Source organism: Urocampus carinirostris, chromosome 1 (assembly GCF_059441175.1).
Source record: "Urocampus carinirostris isolate Australia breed hairy pipefish chromosome 1, RoL_Ucar_1.0, whole genome shotgun sequence".
NCBI classification, from domain to species: Eukaryota; Metazoa; Chordata; class Actinopteri; order Syngnathiformes; family Syngnathidae; genus Urocampus; species Urocampus carinirostris.
Window position 1 is genome coordinate 76,191,949 of NC_142349.1, and position 16,541 is coordinate 76,208,489.

Sequence of the window (16,541 nt, forward strand, 5' to 3'; positions counted from 1 at the left end):
CTTATTAACCGATTGCTCTGTAAGTTTCCTATTAAACTCATTCTGTTTTGTCCACGGTTCAAACCACGAGTTGATAAATGTTCTCCATTTGGTTTTCCATTAGTCTTTCCAATTTCCAAGTCACTCATTTGATGGCCAAATTAACGACATAAATCCCAATCCTAACATTCTCTATCAAACTCACCCTCCATTTTATTCATCTAAATTTGACACAATTCAAGTTATTTGTCCCAATCTCACTTTATTTTCAACAAATTATCTTTTTTTTAAACATTTAATTACCTTTCTCCTTCAGTTTTCTCTTTCTCTCTTTCTTCCTTGTATGCTCATTGTCTCTCTTTGTCAAATTGAATTGCATTTTTCTTTCAAACCAATTAAATCAACTCCTTGAGCCCACCAATTTAATGTGAAAATGACGTAAAATCATCCGCAGCTAATTGTCTTACTCATTTGTATTTCCAGGCAGGCACGGTTCTAGGGTCTTGGGAACCTCCTGTGTGGGTTCAAATCCAGCGATCGGACTTCCTGTGCAGAGTTTGTATGTTCTCCCCGTGCTTGCGTGGGTTTCCTTCGGGCGCTCCGGTTTCCTCCCACATTCAAAAGACATGCATTTCAGGTGGATTGGCTTGTCCAAATTGTCCCCAGGTGTCAATGAGCTAGCGAGTTATCTGTCCCTGTGTGCCCTGCGATTGGCTGGCAACCAGTTCAGGGTGTCCCTGCCCACTGCCCGATGATTGCTGGGATGGGCTCCAGCACCCCCGCGACCCTACTGAGGATAAGCGGTGCGGCTAATGAGATGAGAGACAACTTTCTTCCATATTTTTCTTTGAAAAGAAAGTATTTAACGGTTTTCAATATTTTTATATATAAAAATTGCCATTATCCCAAATTAATATATTCCAATTCGGTCGGATTTTTGTCAGTGTTCCTAGTCCTTCATTTACCAATTTTGAACTAAAAAACAGGAATATTTGATATTTTTCGGTATTAATCTGCCATTATCTTGAATTAACGTATCTAAAATCACTCAATCATTTTCTTCCTAAACTTCTCACTCCTTCACTTATCGATTTTCAACAAAAAAAGATAAAAATATCCGGAGCAGACAAAAAAAATCTTTGGGACCACTTGGGGCCCGCGCTCCGTATGTTGCACACCACAACACTAATTTCTCGACAATTCAATTCTTTCGACTCCTTAGCACATGTTCTATCAATTCTTCTTAAACACTTTTTAAATCATCTCAGCTCTTCTGAAAGCGCTTTCTGACGTTTAAAAGCACAATTTGTTTGAGCCGTTTTTTTGGACGAGTGCTCCACGCAAACACAACAAAGGACAAAAAAAAGGTTGATAGGACAGGTAACATAGACAACCGGCGCGACAACAAATAAAACGTACACAATCTTTCACAAACATATTCAAAAACGACGAGCTCAAATTCGTCTTATTGATTTGGTTTAACCACCATAAAAGAAAATTAGAATAAAACAAATATTAGAAGCCAATTCACGAGTCGTCGTTTAGTCATATGATTTCGTGAGGGGATCCGTTGTCTTTCAATTTCTACTCCGACGAACGGAGTCCGGTTTTATACGTATCGTGAGAACCTTTCATTTACACTACAGCGTTATCCGCCCCGAGAAACTAGTTTCTAAATGAGTCATAGCCTGATTTATTTATTTTTTCCTATGAATCATGGATAACGCGATCCATTCTATTTTTACCGTACTGTGAAAAACCATCGGGTCCCCTGACTCTTGCGCACACTGATCCCACTCACCTCTTTTTTTCCTTCTTTAACATCTTACTCGTATCCTTGTTTTATTCATCCATTTTAATGTTAAAAATGGTGGTGCGAAACAATTTTAGGTACAAATAGCTGAGGCCTCTTCTTTCGCCTGGTCCGTTGGGAACTCGTCTCCGGGTGGCCGGCCGAAGCAAGAATTCGGAGGCCCGCTTCTTCAAAGGGAAGCACTGACCTCAGCTTTCTTAGGCGTCCGTTGACTGCGGCGGTCGTCCGTCCGAATGAGATTTCCCGGGTTTCGGCACCAAAAATGTCGTGTCTAAAGTGATCACTTACGTGTGGGAGAGCTAAAAAATATTGACTAATCCTAGAAGGAAATTCAGGCAAAGACTTTTGCAGTTTTCTAGACAACTGCAGTTGGAGAAGGTTCCTTTCGTCTCGCTGGCCGCGCCCCTTCCCCCACTGCGCTGTGTTTTATTGAAGTCACAAGGGTGGAATAGTACTGAAACAAAGAAACAGGAAAAGAAACTCCCTCTGACCCTCCCGGAGAAGCCAAAAAGGGCCATACAATCTGATTAGATATACTCACTTTTGAGCAAATACGATTAAGCATACTTTACAAAAATGCCGGTCGACTAGTGATCCCAAGAGCCAAGAAGGGATCCGCAGGTTCGAAAGTGTTCTGGAATCAGGCCCCAGTGCTGTGGAATGCCCTTCCCCGAGATTCGATCCGCAACCTCAGTGAAAATGTTTAAATCTAGGCTTAAAACACACTTCTATTCTATGGCATAAGAATAACCTCTATTTTATGTTGACAATAACTGTGTATTATTTGCCCTCATGTAGGTTTTAGATCAGGGGATGGCGTCATAATAGTCTGTACTTTGCAATTGTCTTTGATCTTTGCAGCCCTTTGAGACTCAGTCACAGTTCAGAATTTAACAGCGCCAGCCAATCAGAAGCAACTTTTAATGATAATAAATCAATTTATTTGGTCCCATCAGAGGAATTCATTTTCACCGACTGTACCAGGGGGATACAGTCGGTGCTGTCGAAGCAGAGCGTGCACCAAATGACCGATTTATAGCATCTGGTATTCCCAAGGGGTCTCCCACCCCAGCACTAACCAGGCCCGACACTGCTTAGTTTCCGAGCTCGAGCGTTCTCAGGGTGGTATGGCAGGTTACTTGCCAGTAGAGGCATGGCAAAGTTTTCAAACAATGTATGCACAATTGTGATAGACTCACAGCATACACGAGCCCATCAGTCGGGGTGGGCAGGCACACAACTGCTAGAATCTTTAAAAGCTCTTCAAATTTAAATGAAATTCATCAATTGAATTGGACTCTAAGGAAAGTCAACAGAGCCCAAAGAAGTGGTGATGACCAGAATACATTACATGGATTATTGTCACGTCTTGGATTTGACTGAGAAATGGATGACCAGGAGCTACAACTCATAGGATACATCCGTGCCCTCCAATATTGGTTCACCTGTGTAAAACAATAGAGAGCATTTCTTTTTCAACTGCATATGTTTTTATTTGGAAATCTTCAGTTATTATTTTGTTACAGTCGTAAACTCATGATTTGCTTGTCACTAGCACAAGAACTAGCATAGAAAATGCGCTTTTTTCTGTAAAAATCGAAAATCACATCCAAATTGCAATTGATAAATCGAACATAGTTTTTTTTCCAAAATACACACACACACACTTTATATATATATATATATATACATATACATAAAATGCGTGTGTATGGAGAGATTTGTTTTTGAATTCTTGAATTGAATTACAAATATTTGTGTAGTATATATATATATATATATATATAGGGAGATATATTATTGAATTGATATGACATGAAGAGTACACTAATCCGTACATTCAGGGGTAGTTTTAAATGTAAATGCTAGAAATAATATATCAAGCAGAGAGACCGATGCCATTTTCTCCGGCACACGTGTGATCCTGAGCTTTGGCTTGACTTGGGAAGCTAAGACCGCAAGCTGAGCCATAAAAAGGCTTCTCACCAGTGTGGGTTCTTGTGTGTGTTTTTAAGTATTCTTTCCGGCTGAATGATTCACCGCAAACTGAGCAGGAAAAAAGCTTCTCATCAATGTGGGTTCTTGTGCGTGAGTTTAAGTTTGCTTTCTGGCTGAATGATTTAGCACAAAAGGGGCAGGAGAAAAGGCTTCTCACCCGTGTGGGTTCTTGTGTGTATTTTTTAGCTTTATTTTTGGCTGAATCTTTGACCGCACACTGAGCAGGGAAAAGGCTTCTCACCAGTGTGGGTTGTAGCGTGGTTTTTCAAATTTACTTTCTCTGAATTTTTGACCACAAATTGATCAGGCAAAGGGTTTCTCATCAGTGTGGGTTCTTGTGTGTGAGTTTAGGTTTGATTTCCGTCTAAATTTAAGACCACAGATTAAACAGGGAAAAGTCTTCTCACCAGTGTGGATTGTTGTGTGCCTATGTAAGCTGTCCTTAAAGCCGAATGATTGACCGCAAATTGAGCAGGAGAAAGGCTTCTCCCCAGTGTGGATTATTGAGTGTTTTTTCAGGTTTCCTTGAGTGTTGAATTTTTTACCACAAACTGAGCAGGAAAAAGGCTTCTCACCAGTGTGGGTTCTTGTGTGTATTTTTAAATGTGCCTTTCGGCTGTATGATTCACCACATAATGAGCAGGAGAAAGGCTTCTCACCAGTGTGGGTTCTTGTGTGTGTTTTTAGGTTTTCTTTCCGGCTGAATTTCTTACCGCAAACCTTGCAGGCAAAAGGTTTCTCACCAGTGTGGGTTCTTGTGTGTGTTTTTACATTTTCTTTCCTGCTGAATTTCTTACCACAAACATTGCAGGCAAAAGGTTTCTCATCAGAGTGGATTCTTGTGTGTGTTTTAAATTTTCCCTTCCGGCTAAATTTTTGACCGCAAACTGAGCAGGAAAAAGGCTTTTCACCAGTGTGGGTTCTTGTGTGGTCTTTTAAGCTTTTTTCATGGCTGAATTTTTGACAGCAAATTGAGCAGGAGAAAGGCTTCTCACCAGTGTGGGTTGTAGCGTGGTTTTCCAAGCTGTGTTTCTGGCTGAATTTTTTACCGCAAACTTTGCAGGAAAAAGGCTTCTCAGCAGTGTGGGTTCTGGTGTGGCCTTCCAAGGTGTCCTTTCGGCTGAATTTTTGACCGCAAACTGAGCAGGAAAAAGGCTTCTCACCAGTGTGGGTTCTGGTGTGGCATTCCAAGGTGTCCTTTCGGCTGAATTTTTGACCGCAAACTGAGCACGAAAAAGGCTTCTCACCGGTGTGGATTCTTGTGTGTCTTTTTAAGCTTTCTTCATGGCGGAATTTTTGGCTGCAAGTAGAGCAGGAAAGAGGCTTCTCCCCAGTGTGGTTTCTTGTGTGAGATGTTAGGCTTGCCTTCTTTCTGAATTTTTCACCACATATTGGGCAGGAAAAAGGTTTCTCACCCGTGTGGGTTGTAGCGTGGTTTTTCAAACTTGCTTTCCGGCTGAATTTTTGACTGCAAACTGAGCATGAAAAAGGCTTTTCACCAGTGTGAACTACCATATGCAACTTCAAGCGATACTTGAATTGAAATGTTTTCCCACACTGAGAACATGTTTTATCACCTTCTGATGGTTTGTCGCCATTAGTGTCTGCAGAGTCGGACGTGTCCTCATCATCAGTTTTCATGTGATGACGGGATCTGCTGCTTGGAGGCTCCTGCCAGTTTTCTTCATGTTTTACCTGACTCCCGGGAGTTAAAATAGTCTCAGTCACCGGCAACTCTGCGAAAAGTCTCTCCTCTTTAACACAAAAAGGCTCCACATCCTCCTCCTCCTTTTTAATGTCAGGAAACTTTGGTTCCTGCCTGACAGGAGGCAGGAATTCTTCACTTACATCTGTGGGACACAAGACACGCATAGGTTTCGTATCATTTAGAATATACGATAAATACCAAAACACATAAATGACAAAATGTATAAATATATAGACTGCATTTAAGTAATAATTCTAATGGAGACAGAAACGAACACAACCTCAATTAAATGTGTACAACAAAAACATAAATATCATTGGTCTATTCATAATATTGGCATTTAGGAATACAAAGTGCTCAGCTTTGAAGGACTGATTCCAATTCTTCTTTCTGTGATAGACAATTTACAATGTTACATACCGTAAATTTCAGACCATAAGCCGCTACTTTTCCCCCCCAACCTTTCAACTTTGCAACTTATGCAACGATGCGGCCAATTTGTGCATTTTTTTTAGCGAACGCCAGGGGGCGCCCATGCAGTAAAGGGTAAGAGTGACACACGTCAGATTCCTGCTATATCAAAATTCTGGACTGAGATTTTTCATCTTGAAAAACTGAAAAGTTTCAGGTAAGTATCTCGGACGATTGGTGTAAGGTAAGTGCCACAAGCAATTGCTGCTGATCGCCGGTGAAGGAGCGACCTCTCTAAGACACTAAGACGCTGCTCGGCTTCCGACTGCTCACAAGTAAGTATTGTTGTAAAGGTTGCTCCCGCTTCTGTAGGCAGTTAACCCTTCTAGAAGGACGTGTACGTGAGCTAGAGCAGTTTAAAAGGAAAATGATAGGTGCCACGGACACTAATGCTAGCGTGGGTCGTAGCGAAACTGCTAGTCCGGTTAGGATTAGCCCTAAACGGCTTGCTAACCACGGTGAGCCAATCCAGACACATAATAAGTTCAGCCCCCTAGCTAGTCCCACTCCAACTTGGTCTACTGGCTCCCGCACCCTAGTTTTAGGTGACTCCATCACACGTAACATAAAGCTCAGCGACTCAGCTAGGGTGATGTGTATTTCTGGGGTCAGAGCACCCGACATTGAGGCTAATTAGAGGGTGCAAACCTAGACACCAGGACAGGGCTAGCTACACTGATATAGTCATTCACGTCGGCTCTAATGATACTAAAATGAGGTCATCTGAGATTACAAAGAGAGTTCTTTAAAGCTCAATAATGTATTTAATAGAACAAAGTCATAAAAAAAACCCTCATATATTTCTTTTCAATATTTGATACAATAAGAAACAAAACATTTAATTTTAATATAATATAAAATAATATAAATATATATATATATATATATATATATACACACACACAGTGGAACGGTTTTTCGAACGCCTCTCAGTTCGGACAAATCAGTGATCAACTAAAAATTTCGAAAAATTCTTGCTTCGCTGTTCGGTCAAAAAAATCGGAGTTCGAACGCCGGTACGCTAGGGTGCGATGCTGAGCGGCGTACAGGTGTTTTAGCCCCTAATTATGCCTCCGAAGAAGGTCGGTGCACGCAGGACAGGTGAAAAAAAAAACAAGTTGTTTGTCCAACTATTGCCTTTAAGAAAGACATAATAGCTAAATATGAAAGAGGTGTACGAATTTTCGATCTTGCTAGTGAATACAGCATGGCTAAATCTACTATCAGTACGATAGTAAAGAATAAGGAGCTGTGAAATCGAGTGACGCGGCTAAGGAAGTTAGCGCTATAAGCGAGCAACTGCCGCAAGTTTTGGAAGAGGTTGAAAAACTTTTGAGGATTTTTCTCTCCCCACCGTCCACCACAAAGGTAAGAAATCCTATTCATAATCCTTTTTTTTTATTTTTACACGTTCATGTTTCGTACGGAAGATTACGCTAACGCGAACGTACGCTTAGCCTGGGTTAGCTTCATGTTTACGTTCTTGGTAATCCTTCAGGGTGTTGAAACAGATTAAAACGATTTTACATTACTTTTATCTGGAAAAACGATTTTCCGTGATCGACCAAATCGGTTTTCGAACAGGGTTCTGGAACGAATTATGGTCGAGAACCGAGGTTGCACTGTATATTAAATATATTTTTGAATCTTTGTGCCCAGGCATACACCACCTCGTGTTAGCGAGTCCACCTCTCGGATTCCTGGCTGCGATTCGCTTTTGAGAACTGTTATGCACTCTACCATAAAGCTTATTATACTGAAATACGCTTTATGGGAGAGTGCATAACAGTTTCAATACAATTTGAGTAGAAAAAGGAAAAATAAACACGTTACATGCTCAAAAGCGATTTATATACGGTGTGCATCACCGTTCAAATACAAAGACTGAATGGTTTAAGTTGTATTACATTCCCAACAAATGTAAGATGAAGTGGTTTTGGATATATGTTCGCCGTTACATTCCTAAAAAGTGATATAAAGTGATATAAAAGCGAGATAAAGTGGTTATGATAGCTAGGAGATGCAAATCTCGGCAGGCTTACATTTCCCGGCATAACACCGGCGCGAGAATTCTTCAGGGCAAGGAGTTGATTCTGGCAGCGCCAATAGATTTTTGTTTGAAATGGGACATCTTGCAGTGGAATGTTTTTACGATTTTAGATTTTTAGGGGGAAACCCGTAGTTTTTGTGATCCAACCGTAATACCGTAGTGGGCTCATAAAAACTGTATTCATTACGATAAAACCGTAGTACTTGGCAGGTATGTCACTATCGCTGTGCTAGATGCATGCCATCCACATATTTTTTGTAGCTTAGAGCGTTCCATTGCCTCCACTATACACTCTGATCTGTACTCTTCCATAGCATCTTCTTCTGTGCTTCCTACCTCCGATTCTCCCTTGTTAGGTGAGGAGGGAGAAGAAATAACATTTTTTTCTATCGCTACTCATCCTGCTACCCCACCTGTCAACAATATTCCTGTGGTATGGAATTCGGGCCGCATCTGCCGCGGCACAAGATCCTGGTCTGGGAGCATAAGCTTATAGGGGCTTTTATATCGGAAAATATGTTGAAATGTAGGAAAATAAAAATGTTATGGAGATAAAGGTGACCAACCTGCTCCGTTCAACACGAATCGAAGCTCCTTGTTAATGCTAACTTGGTTTAGCCGTCGATCTTCTCCCTCGTTCTCTTCCTGAAGCTCCTCTTTCAAATTTCCTTTCCATCCCTCGCACATTTTAACCACCTTTGAACTTTTACGGGGTTAAATGCAGTTTTTGAACCTTTGCGGGGTTTAATCCAGTTAGATGGAGTTATATTGTGCACACGACTGGAGCGAAACGCCACGAAGGAGCAGGAAATGGCGGCAGTGACGTGAAGTTCTACTCTTCTTCTTCGGTTGGCATCCAGCTCCATTGTGCTCTATCGCCCCCTAGCATCATACCATCTCACAGTTCCACTCTGCTGTGTTGTTGGCGAACGAAAGGAGTTAATGAGCCGGCTCCCTTCGAAATGCTCTCTTCCTTTCTCTCTCTCTTCCCTTCTCTCTTACTCTCTCTTGTTCATGAATAAAGTATTTATCTATCTAATACGATCTATCTCGATCTCTCTCTCTCTTTCTCTCTTTTCTTTCTTTCTCTCTCTCTCTCTCTCTCTCTCTCTCTCTCTCTCTCTTGTTCATAACTTGTCAATACAATCTCTCTCGATCTCTCTCTCTCTCTCTCTCTCTCTCTCTCTTCCATTCTCTCTTACTCTCTCTTGTTCATAACTTGTCAATATGATCTCTTTCGATCTCTCTCTCTGTAACCGCGGTGTACCTGTCCCACCAAAGATCCACATTCACGCTGGACTGGATGATGAGTTTTTTTTATTACAGTTTCTGCAGATGAAATGAATCACAACATTAGCTTCTCTGCTGGCTTTGATCTCGTTGGCAACTCTCTCTGTAGACTGCCCAACAAAGCATATCAAAGAGCTTTCTTTTCAATTTACATAAAATACATTTTTACATCCATTTCAAGAAGATACTTTTAACAAGAGATCGTATAGTGGATTTTTAACGTTTACGATGAATTCAACATATTTTTCTTAGTCTAAATTTAACCAACATCATCCTTTTGAATATATATGAGAAAATAGAAATAAGAACAATAATGAGTATAAAAACGGATACAATTTACCTGCAGATGAATGAGTCACAACATCAGCTTTTCTGCTGGCTTTGATCTCTTTGATCTTTACAAGGGGAATTAACATTTTAGTACAACAGAAAGAAAACGAAACTAAATCCAAACAGCATGACAACATCAATCACATTACTGTGCATGTTGAGAGATTTGTCAGCTGTGGTTATAATGTTTGAAATTAATTTCTTTTGTGGAGCACCAAAAGATGTGTCTTACCGTTGGCAGCTGGCTCTGTAGACTGCCATAAACCCCGCCTCCCGGTCACATGTCAGAAGCCAAAACCAAACCCCACCCCATACCAGCAGGTGGCACTGTTGGACTCATCATTGCAGGACACTTACCAAAAACTATACACATATTTCAGTTGTAGGAAAACGGCTTGTTCTAAACAACATTCTCTCTGAATAGTGCTCCATGAAATACACCAAAACCACATTTTTTTCTTGTTTATGGCTGCAATATTTTTAAGTTTTGTGTGTTTTATTTGTATTTATTTTTAATTGAACATTTCATCATTCCAAACAAAACGGGCATGAAACCACCAACTAACAAGACCGAGTCATCAAGTCCAAAGGAACAAAAAGTGCTGAAGAAATATGGAGAAAAGGAAAGTATATGAATAGGTTAAGTAAAAAGAAAAATAATACATGTAATCAAATACAAGGGGAGATTCTTAAGTAAATTTTATATATTTGAGAAATATGAAAAAAGGTTAAACATCTTTGATATTTTTTGGTGGATGAATTTCTTCTGGCAATGGACTCCGACGCTTCATCACCCTTGCTGCTGCTGGACCTTAGGGCTACTTTTGACACTGTGGACCATAACACCTTACTAGAACGTTGGAAAAGTTGATTGGTCCCTCAGGAACCGTCCTCTTATGGTTTAGATTCTCCCTCTCAGATAGGACGTACTGTGTTAAGTATGGTGAGATGACATTTGAGCCCTTTAGTGTTACCTGTGGTGTTCCGCAGGGTTCAGTACTTGGCCCCCTTCTTTTCAGCATTGACATGCTTCCATGAAGTGATATTATTCGCAAGTATAATATCAGTTTCCATTGCTACGCAGATGGCACTCAACTATATCTTCCGATGAAGGAATCTGCCACACTAAACTGTGGAAATTTGGAGGCCTGCCTCACTGAGATCAAAGCATGGATGTCGCTCAACTTCTTGCGCCTTAACTCTGAAAAGACCGAAATGTTAGTTATTGTTCCATCTAAATGCCGTGACTTGTTCTCAAAAATTGCTCTGAACATTGACTAATGTGATATCACCCAGTGACTCAGTTAGAAATGTAGGTGTCATATTTGACACCGATCTGTCCTTTCAAACACACGTGAAGAATATGTCTAGAACCGCTTTCTTCCATCTTGGCAACATTGCTAAAATTCGCCCTATGCTGTCTCCGTCGGATGAGGAGATTAAAATTCATGCGTTTACTTCCGGTCTCGATGACGGTAATGTACTACTCTCCGGTCTCCCAAAATCCAAAATCAAGAGTCTTCAGCTGGTACAAAATGCTGCAGCGAGGCTTTTAACGAAGACAAGAAAGTTTGATCACACGAGCCCGATTTGAGCTCAACTGCACTGGCTCCATGTTAGGTTAATCACTAGGAGTCTAAAAGGGCTGCACAGACCACAGATTATTGCAAACCACAGACTATTATGACACCATCCCCTGATTAAAAACCTACACGAGGGCAAATAATCCACAGATATTGTCAACATAAAATCTAAGTTATTCATAGTCTATCGAAGTGTGTTTTAAGCCTAGAATTAAATATTTCCACTGAGGTTGCAGATCGCATCTCAGGGGGAAGAGCCTTTCACAGCACCAAGGCCCCCAATGGAAAACATTGTCTGATTTCTTCTTGGCTCTTGGGATCACGAGTAGACCAGCATTTTCAGGAAAGATCGATGAAGAAATATTGGTGGAATTAGGCACAATTCCATCATCTTCGTGTCCTTCTCTGCCGTTTCGCTGATATAGCTCCCTTAGCTTAGCACCGTGGCCCGAGCGTTAGCCATGCTTTATTTTGCGATCCTTACGCCGTCTCCGCCATCCACGGACATCCCGCAACCCTTTGTATTTCTTGCGGGAATCAAAGGTGGAATAAAAAGTGCCCAAAAAGTCGAAATTTAGACGCAGAACCACATGTATAAGTTTCTCCCGACTATAGGTATTCTTGGCCACGCATGTATACACCTAGGGACAATTTGGACCGGCCAATTAACCTGACATGCATGTTTTGGAATGTGGGAGGAAACCGAATGCCCGGAGGAAACCCACGCAGGAACGGGGAGAACATGCAAACTCTGCACAGGAACATTGGTAGCTGAATTTGAACACATGACCTCAGAACTGTGCCGCACACGCGCTAACCACCGCGCCGCTGCCCCTTTAATGACACATGGCGATGAAATGTTCACGCCGCTAGCCGATTGGTCCGCGGTCATTGATGCAAATTTCCCAATAGTTCTTTAAAGCTTGGGAGAAGGGTGATACGTCATTGCCCTCCGGACAGAATGGGGCACGACACACATATTCTAACTCCCCAGGAGAGGCGATAATTCTTTGTTATCTGCACAGACTGAAACCAAAGAAAACATTCCAAAGCACAGGCTTTTTTACGACATTCTTCAAAAAAGTTGCACTCGAGGCTGAGGTCAAACTTAAGATAAGTATTTTGAATACAAGTCGAATAAAACAGCGTATAAAATAGTATATAACTTCAATCCACAATAAGAAATGTCTTTATTGTCATTGATAAAAACACAGAGAACATTGTCTACAAAGAGATTAGACAGGGCACTCCAGGAGAGACACGTAATAAAGACTTACAAGAGAAAAATAAGATACATAAAATGACAAGATAAAAAGGCAAACATAAATACAAGAGAAATCTAAAAATAACTTAAGAAATCCACAGTTGAAAATAATAAATGTATATTAGATACGATAAAAGAATAATTCAATGTACAGCGCCTAAATGTGAGACAAAATCTTGAAGTGGAACCAAATGAGTTCCCCATTTTGTGTTATATTTACTACGAAAACACGTGAAAAGTAGGCGTTTTGAAAATATTGTCCCTCTGTTCTCTCAGTTTAGCCAACGAACACGAGAAGTTCCCTGACGACGACGGAATGATCCAATGTCCAAAGCGGGAACGGGATACCAAAAGATTTTACAACATTTACACATCTCCCGGAGCACTCTGCGAGCAATAATCATGGCGGCGCTACTTGTATAGCGACCAACAGTCGGGGAAACTAAGTCCGGCGAAAATAACAACTTGAGACTCAGCGGGCGATCGGGTGATGCGACCAGCGGACGGTGCCGTAAGAGGAACGTGAAATTTTCAAGATGCCGAGCAGAGATAAAGAACTCGAGGAAATTAAAAAGTCACTCGGCTTTTTAATGGATAAAATGGATATCGTCACCAGACAACAAGACACAATTTTGAGTTTAATGGCAGAAATCAAAGACCTAAAAAACGAAAACATGGAGAAAGAAAAGAGGATTATTGCACTAGAAGGACGCGTAGCAGATCTGGAACAGTATACCAGGATAAACGACATCATTATCACCGGTTTGGACATCAAACCTCGGACCTATGCCAAGGCTGTGGCAAATACAAATATTGCAACAGATGCTGATGAGGATTCAGCTGAGCAACAGGTCATTGCTTTTATGAGTAAAAAAGGCATATCCATCAATGCTGAGGACATAGAAGCATGCCACCCATTAACAAGAGGTGACAACCGACCCAAGGCGACCATCGTAAGGTTTGTTAACAGGAAACGAAAACATGAAATCCTTAAGCAAGGAAAAAAACTAAAAGGGTCTAATGTTTATTTAAATGAACACTTAAGCAAAAAAAAACTCTGACATTGCAAGACAGGCTCGATTTTTGAGGAAAACGAACAAAATACAAGGAACATGGACTTCAAACTGCAGAGTATACATAAAGTTAAACGGCACTCCGGAACAAGCAAAAATATTATGGGTTCGAGAAATGCAGGAGCTGGACAGATTTGCCTGAAGTGTAACAATGGCATCCTGGACTGACAATATGGACACCCTTATTACAGATCACAATAAAAAAATCCATCATAAAATATTAGGCCATGATTTACCGGAACTGAGCATTGTTAATCACACTGACTCCAATAATTCAAGATTAGATGACTTCGATCCTGACCACAAATTCATATCAGCTAGCTCAGACAATTGCAAATATTATACTGGAAATGAATACAATACCTTTGTTAAATCTGAAGACAAATTCTCAATAATACACTTTAACAGTAGAAGTATGTACACAAATTTTGATGACATCACTGAGTACTTACAACAATTTGAGAACCCGTTTAGTGTTATTGCAGTTTCTGAAACGTGGTTCAGTGAGGGAAGGGGTGTAAATTTTGAATTAAATAATTATAATCTGAACTATGTAAATAGAACTAACAAAATAGGAGGTGGAGTAGCTATATATGTGCACAAAAGATTAAAATCGAAAATATTACAAAACATGTCATTTGTCATTGACGATTTACTTGAATGTATTACAATAGAAATTATAAATGAAAAAAGGAAAAATATCATAGTCAGTTGTGTGTATAGAACACCGGGCTCAAATCTGGAAACCTTCACAAACTGGGCTGAAAAAACATATTCAACAATAAGCGCCAAAACGCTATTCATTTGTGGAGATTTCAACATCGATCTAATGAATCCAAACAACCATAAAAACATTGATGACTATATTAATATGATGTACAGTATGAGTTTGTACCCAACTATATTAAGGCCTAGTAGACTCACTTCACACAGTGCAACACTCATTGACAATATATTTACAAATAATATGGAATTTACAAATGTCAGCGGGTTACTGGTTTGTGATATTTCTGATCACCTACCAGTATTTACAGTATATGATGAAAAGGTTACTAGACAAGAATCAATTAAGGATTATGTTTACAAACGAGTTAGAACTGAAGCGACTATTATATCACTGTATGATGACTTAGTTAAACAAAACTGGAATGCTATATATGGTACAGATGATGTGGATGGTGCGTTTGACATATTTTTGGAAATATTCACCAACAAGTACAACAAAAATTGCCCAATGAGACAAATTAATATTAAGAATAAATCTGTAAATCATCCATGGATAACTAAGGGTTTACATAATGCTTGTAAGAAAAAAAACTACTTATATAGAAAATTTATTAAACTAAGAACTAAGGAAGCCGAAACCCGGTATAAAACGTATAAAAACAAATTGACAGGAATATTAAGAGCAAGCAAGAAATTATACTATACCAATTTATTACATCATAACAAAAGTAATATCAAAGGTATTTGGGATATATTAAATAGTATAATAAAAGGAAAGAATGTAAGCAATGCATATCCAAACTATTTTATTGATAAGAACAGTGAAAATTATGATTTAAATCAAGTTGTGGAGAATTTCAATAGTTATTTTGTAAATGTTGGACCAGAGCTCGCTGCAAATATCCCAGAGTGCAGTGGTAAACAATTCCAGTCACTGATAAAAATGAACTCCAAGACCATGTTTTTATCTGGGGTTACGGAATCAGAAATCTTAGACGTGGTTAACAACTGTAAAAACAAAACGTCTATGGATTGTTTTGACATCGATATGGTACTAATTAAGCAAATTATAAACAGCATTGTGAAACCATTGACCTACATCTGTAATCTATCATTTCTAACAGGCACATTTCCAAATCAAATGAAAATAGCAAAAGTTATACCAATATACAAAAATGGGAACAAGCACATTTTTACAAACTATAGACCGGTATCTCTGCTTCCTCAGTTCTCTAAAATATTAGAGAGACTTTACAATAATAGACTGGAACAATTTGTAGATAAACATAAATTGATTAATGAAAGTCAATATGGTTTTAGAGCAAACAGATCAGCAACAATGGCAATTATTGATGCAGTAGAAGAAATCACCCACAGTATAGAAAAGAAGAGATACGCAGTCGGGGTATTTATTGACTTAAAAAAAGCATTTGATACCATTAATCATAATATACTATTAAAAAAACTGGAAAGATATGGCATCAGGGGAGTGGCTTTGAAATGGATTCAAAGTTATTTGACGGGGAGGAAGCAATATGTAAAAATGGGAGAGTTTTCATCTGAATATTTGGACATCTGTTGTGGAGTACCACAGGGTTCTATCCTGGGACCAAAGCTATTTAATTTATATATTAACGATATTTTTAATGTTTCAAAACTATTGAAAATAGTAGTATTTGCAGATGACACTAACATTTTCTATTCAAATGATAACTATATGGATTTGGTAACCTGTATTAATCGTGAACTAATTAACCTAAAAGTATGGATGGATATAAATAAATTATCTTTAAATTTAAATAAAACCAAAGTAATATTCTTTGGTAATCGTAAGGCAAATCAAAATTTAGAAGTAAAAATGGATGGTGTCACGATAGACATTGTATCAGAAATTAAGTTTTTAGGGGTCATAATAGACAATAAACTAAGTTGGAAAACACACATCAGACACATACAAACAAAGGTATCTAAAAGCATTTCAATAATTAATAAAACCAAAGTTCTTTTACATTATAATGCATTGTATTTATTATATTGTTCTCTCGTTCTGCCATATTTAACATATGGTGCAGAAGTCTGGGGAAATAATTACAAAAGTTCACTACAGCCCCTTTTTATCCTTCAAAAACGTGCAATAAGAACCATACACAGGGTAGGATATCGGGATCATACCAATATTTTATTCATGCAGTCCAATTTATTGAAACTGGATGATTTAATAAAATTTTTCACTTCACAACTGTTATTTAAAGTCAA

General features: G+C 39.2%; 1 protein-coding gene and 1 pseudogene across 2 annotated transcripts in view; both read right to left on the minus strand.

Moving 5' to 3' along the window:
- LOC148377001 (uncharacterized) overlaps nt 1–8,847 on the minus strand; it is an 88,154-nt pseudogene extending 79,307 nt beyond the window's left edge. Inside the window, exon 1 of the transcript XR_015852535.1 lies at nt 8,586–8,847. The product of XR_015852535.1 is annotated as an uncharacterized LOC148377001 (transcript). The remainder of the gene's footprint in view (nt 1–8,585) is intronic.
- Nucleotides 3,045–16,541, minus strand: part of LOC148377007 (uncharacterized) — a 31,948-nt gene continuing 18,451 nt past the window's right edge. Inside the window, exon 2 of the mRNA XM_088351369.1 lies at nt 3,045–5,640. Within this exon, the coding sequence (XP_088207495.1) occupies nt 4,094–5,640 (1,547 nt within the window). The 3' untranslated portion in view covers nt 3,045–4,093. The remainder of the gene's footprint in view (nt 5,641–16,541) is intronic.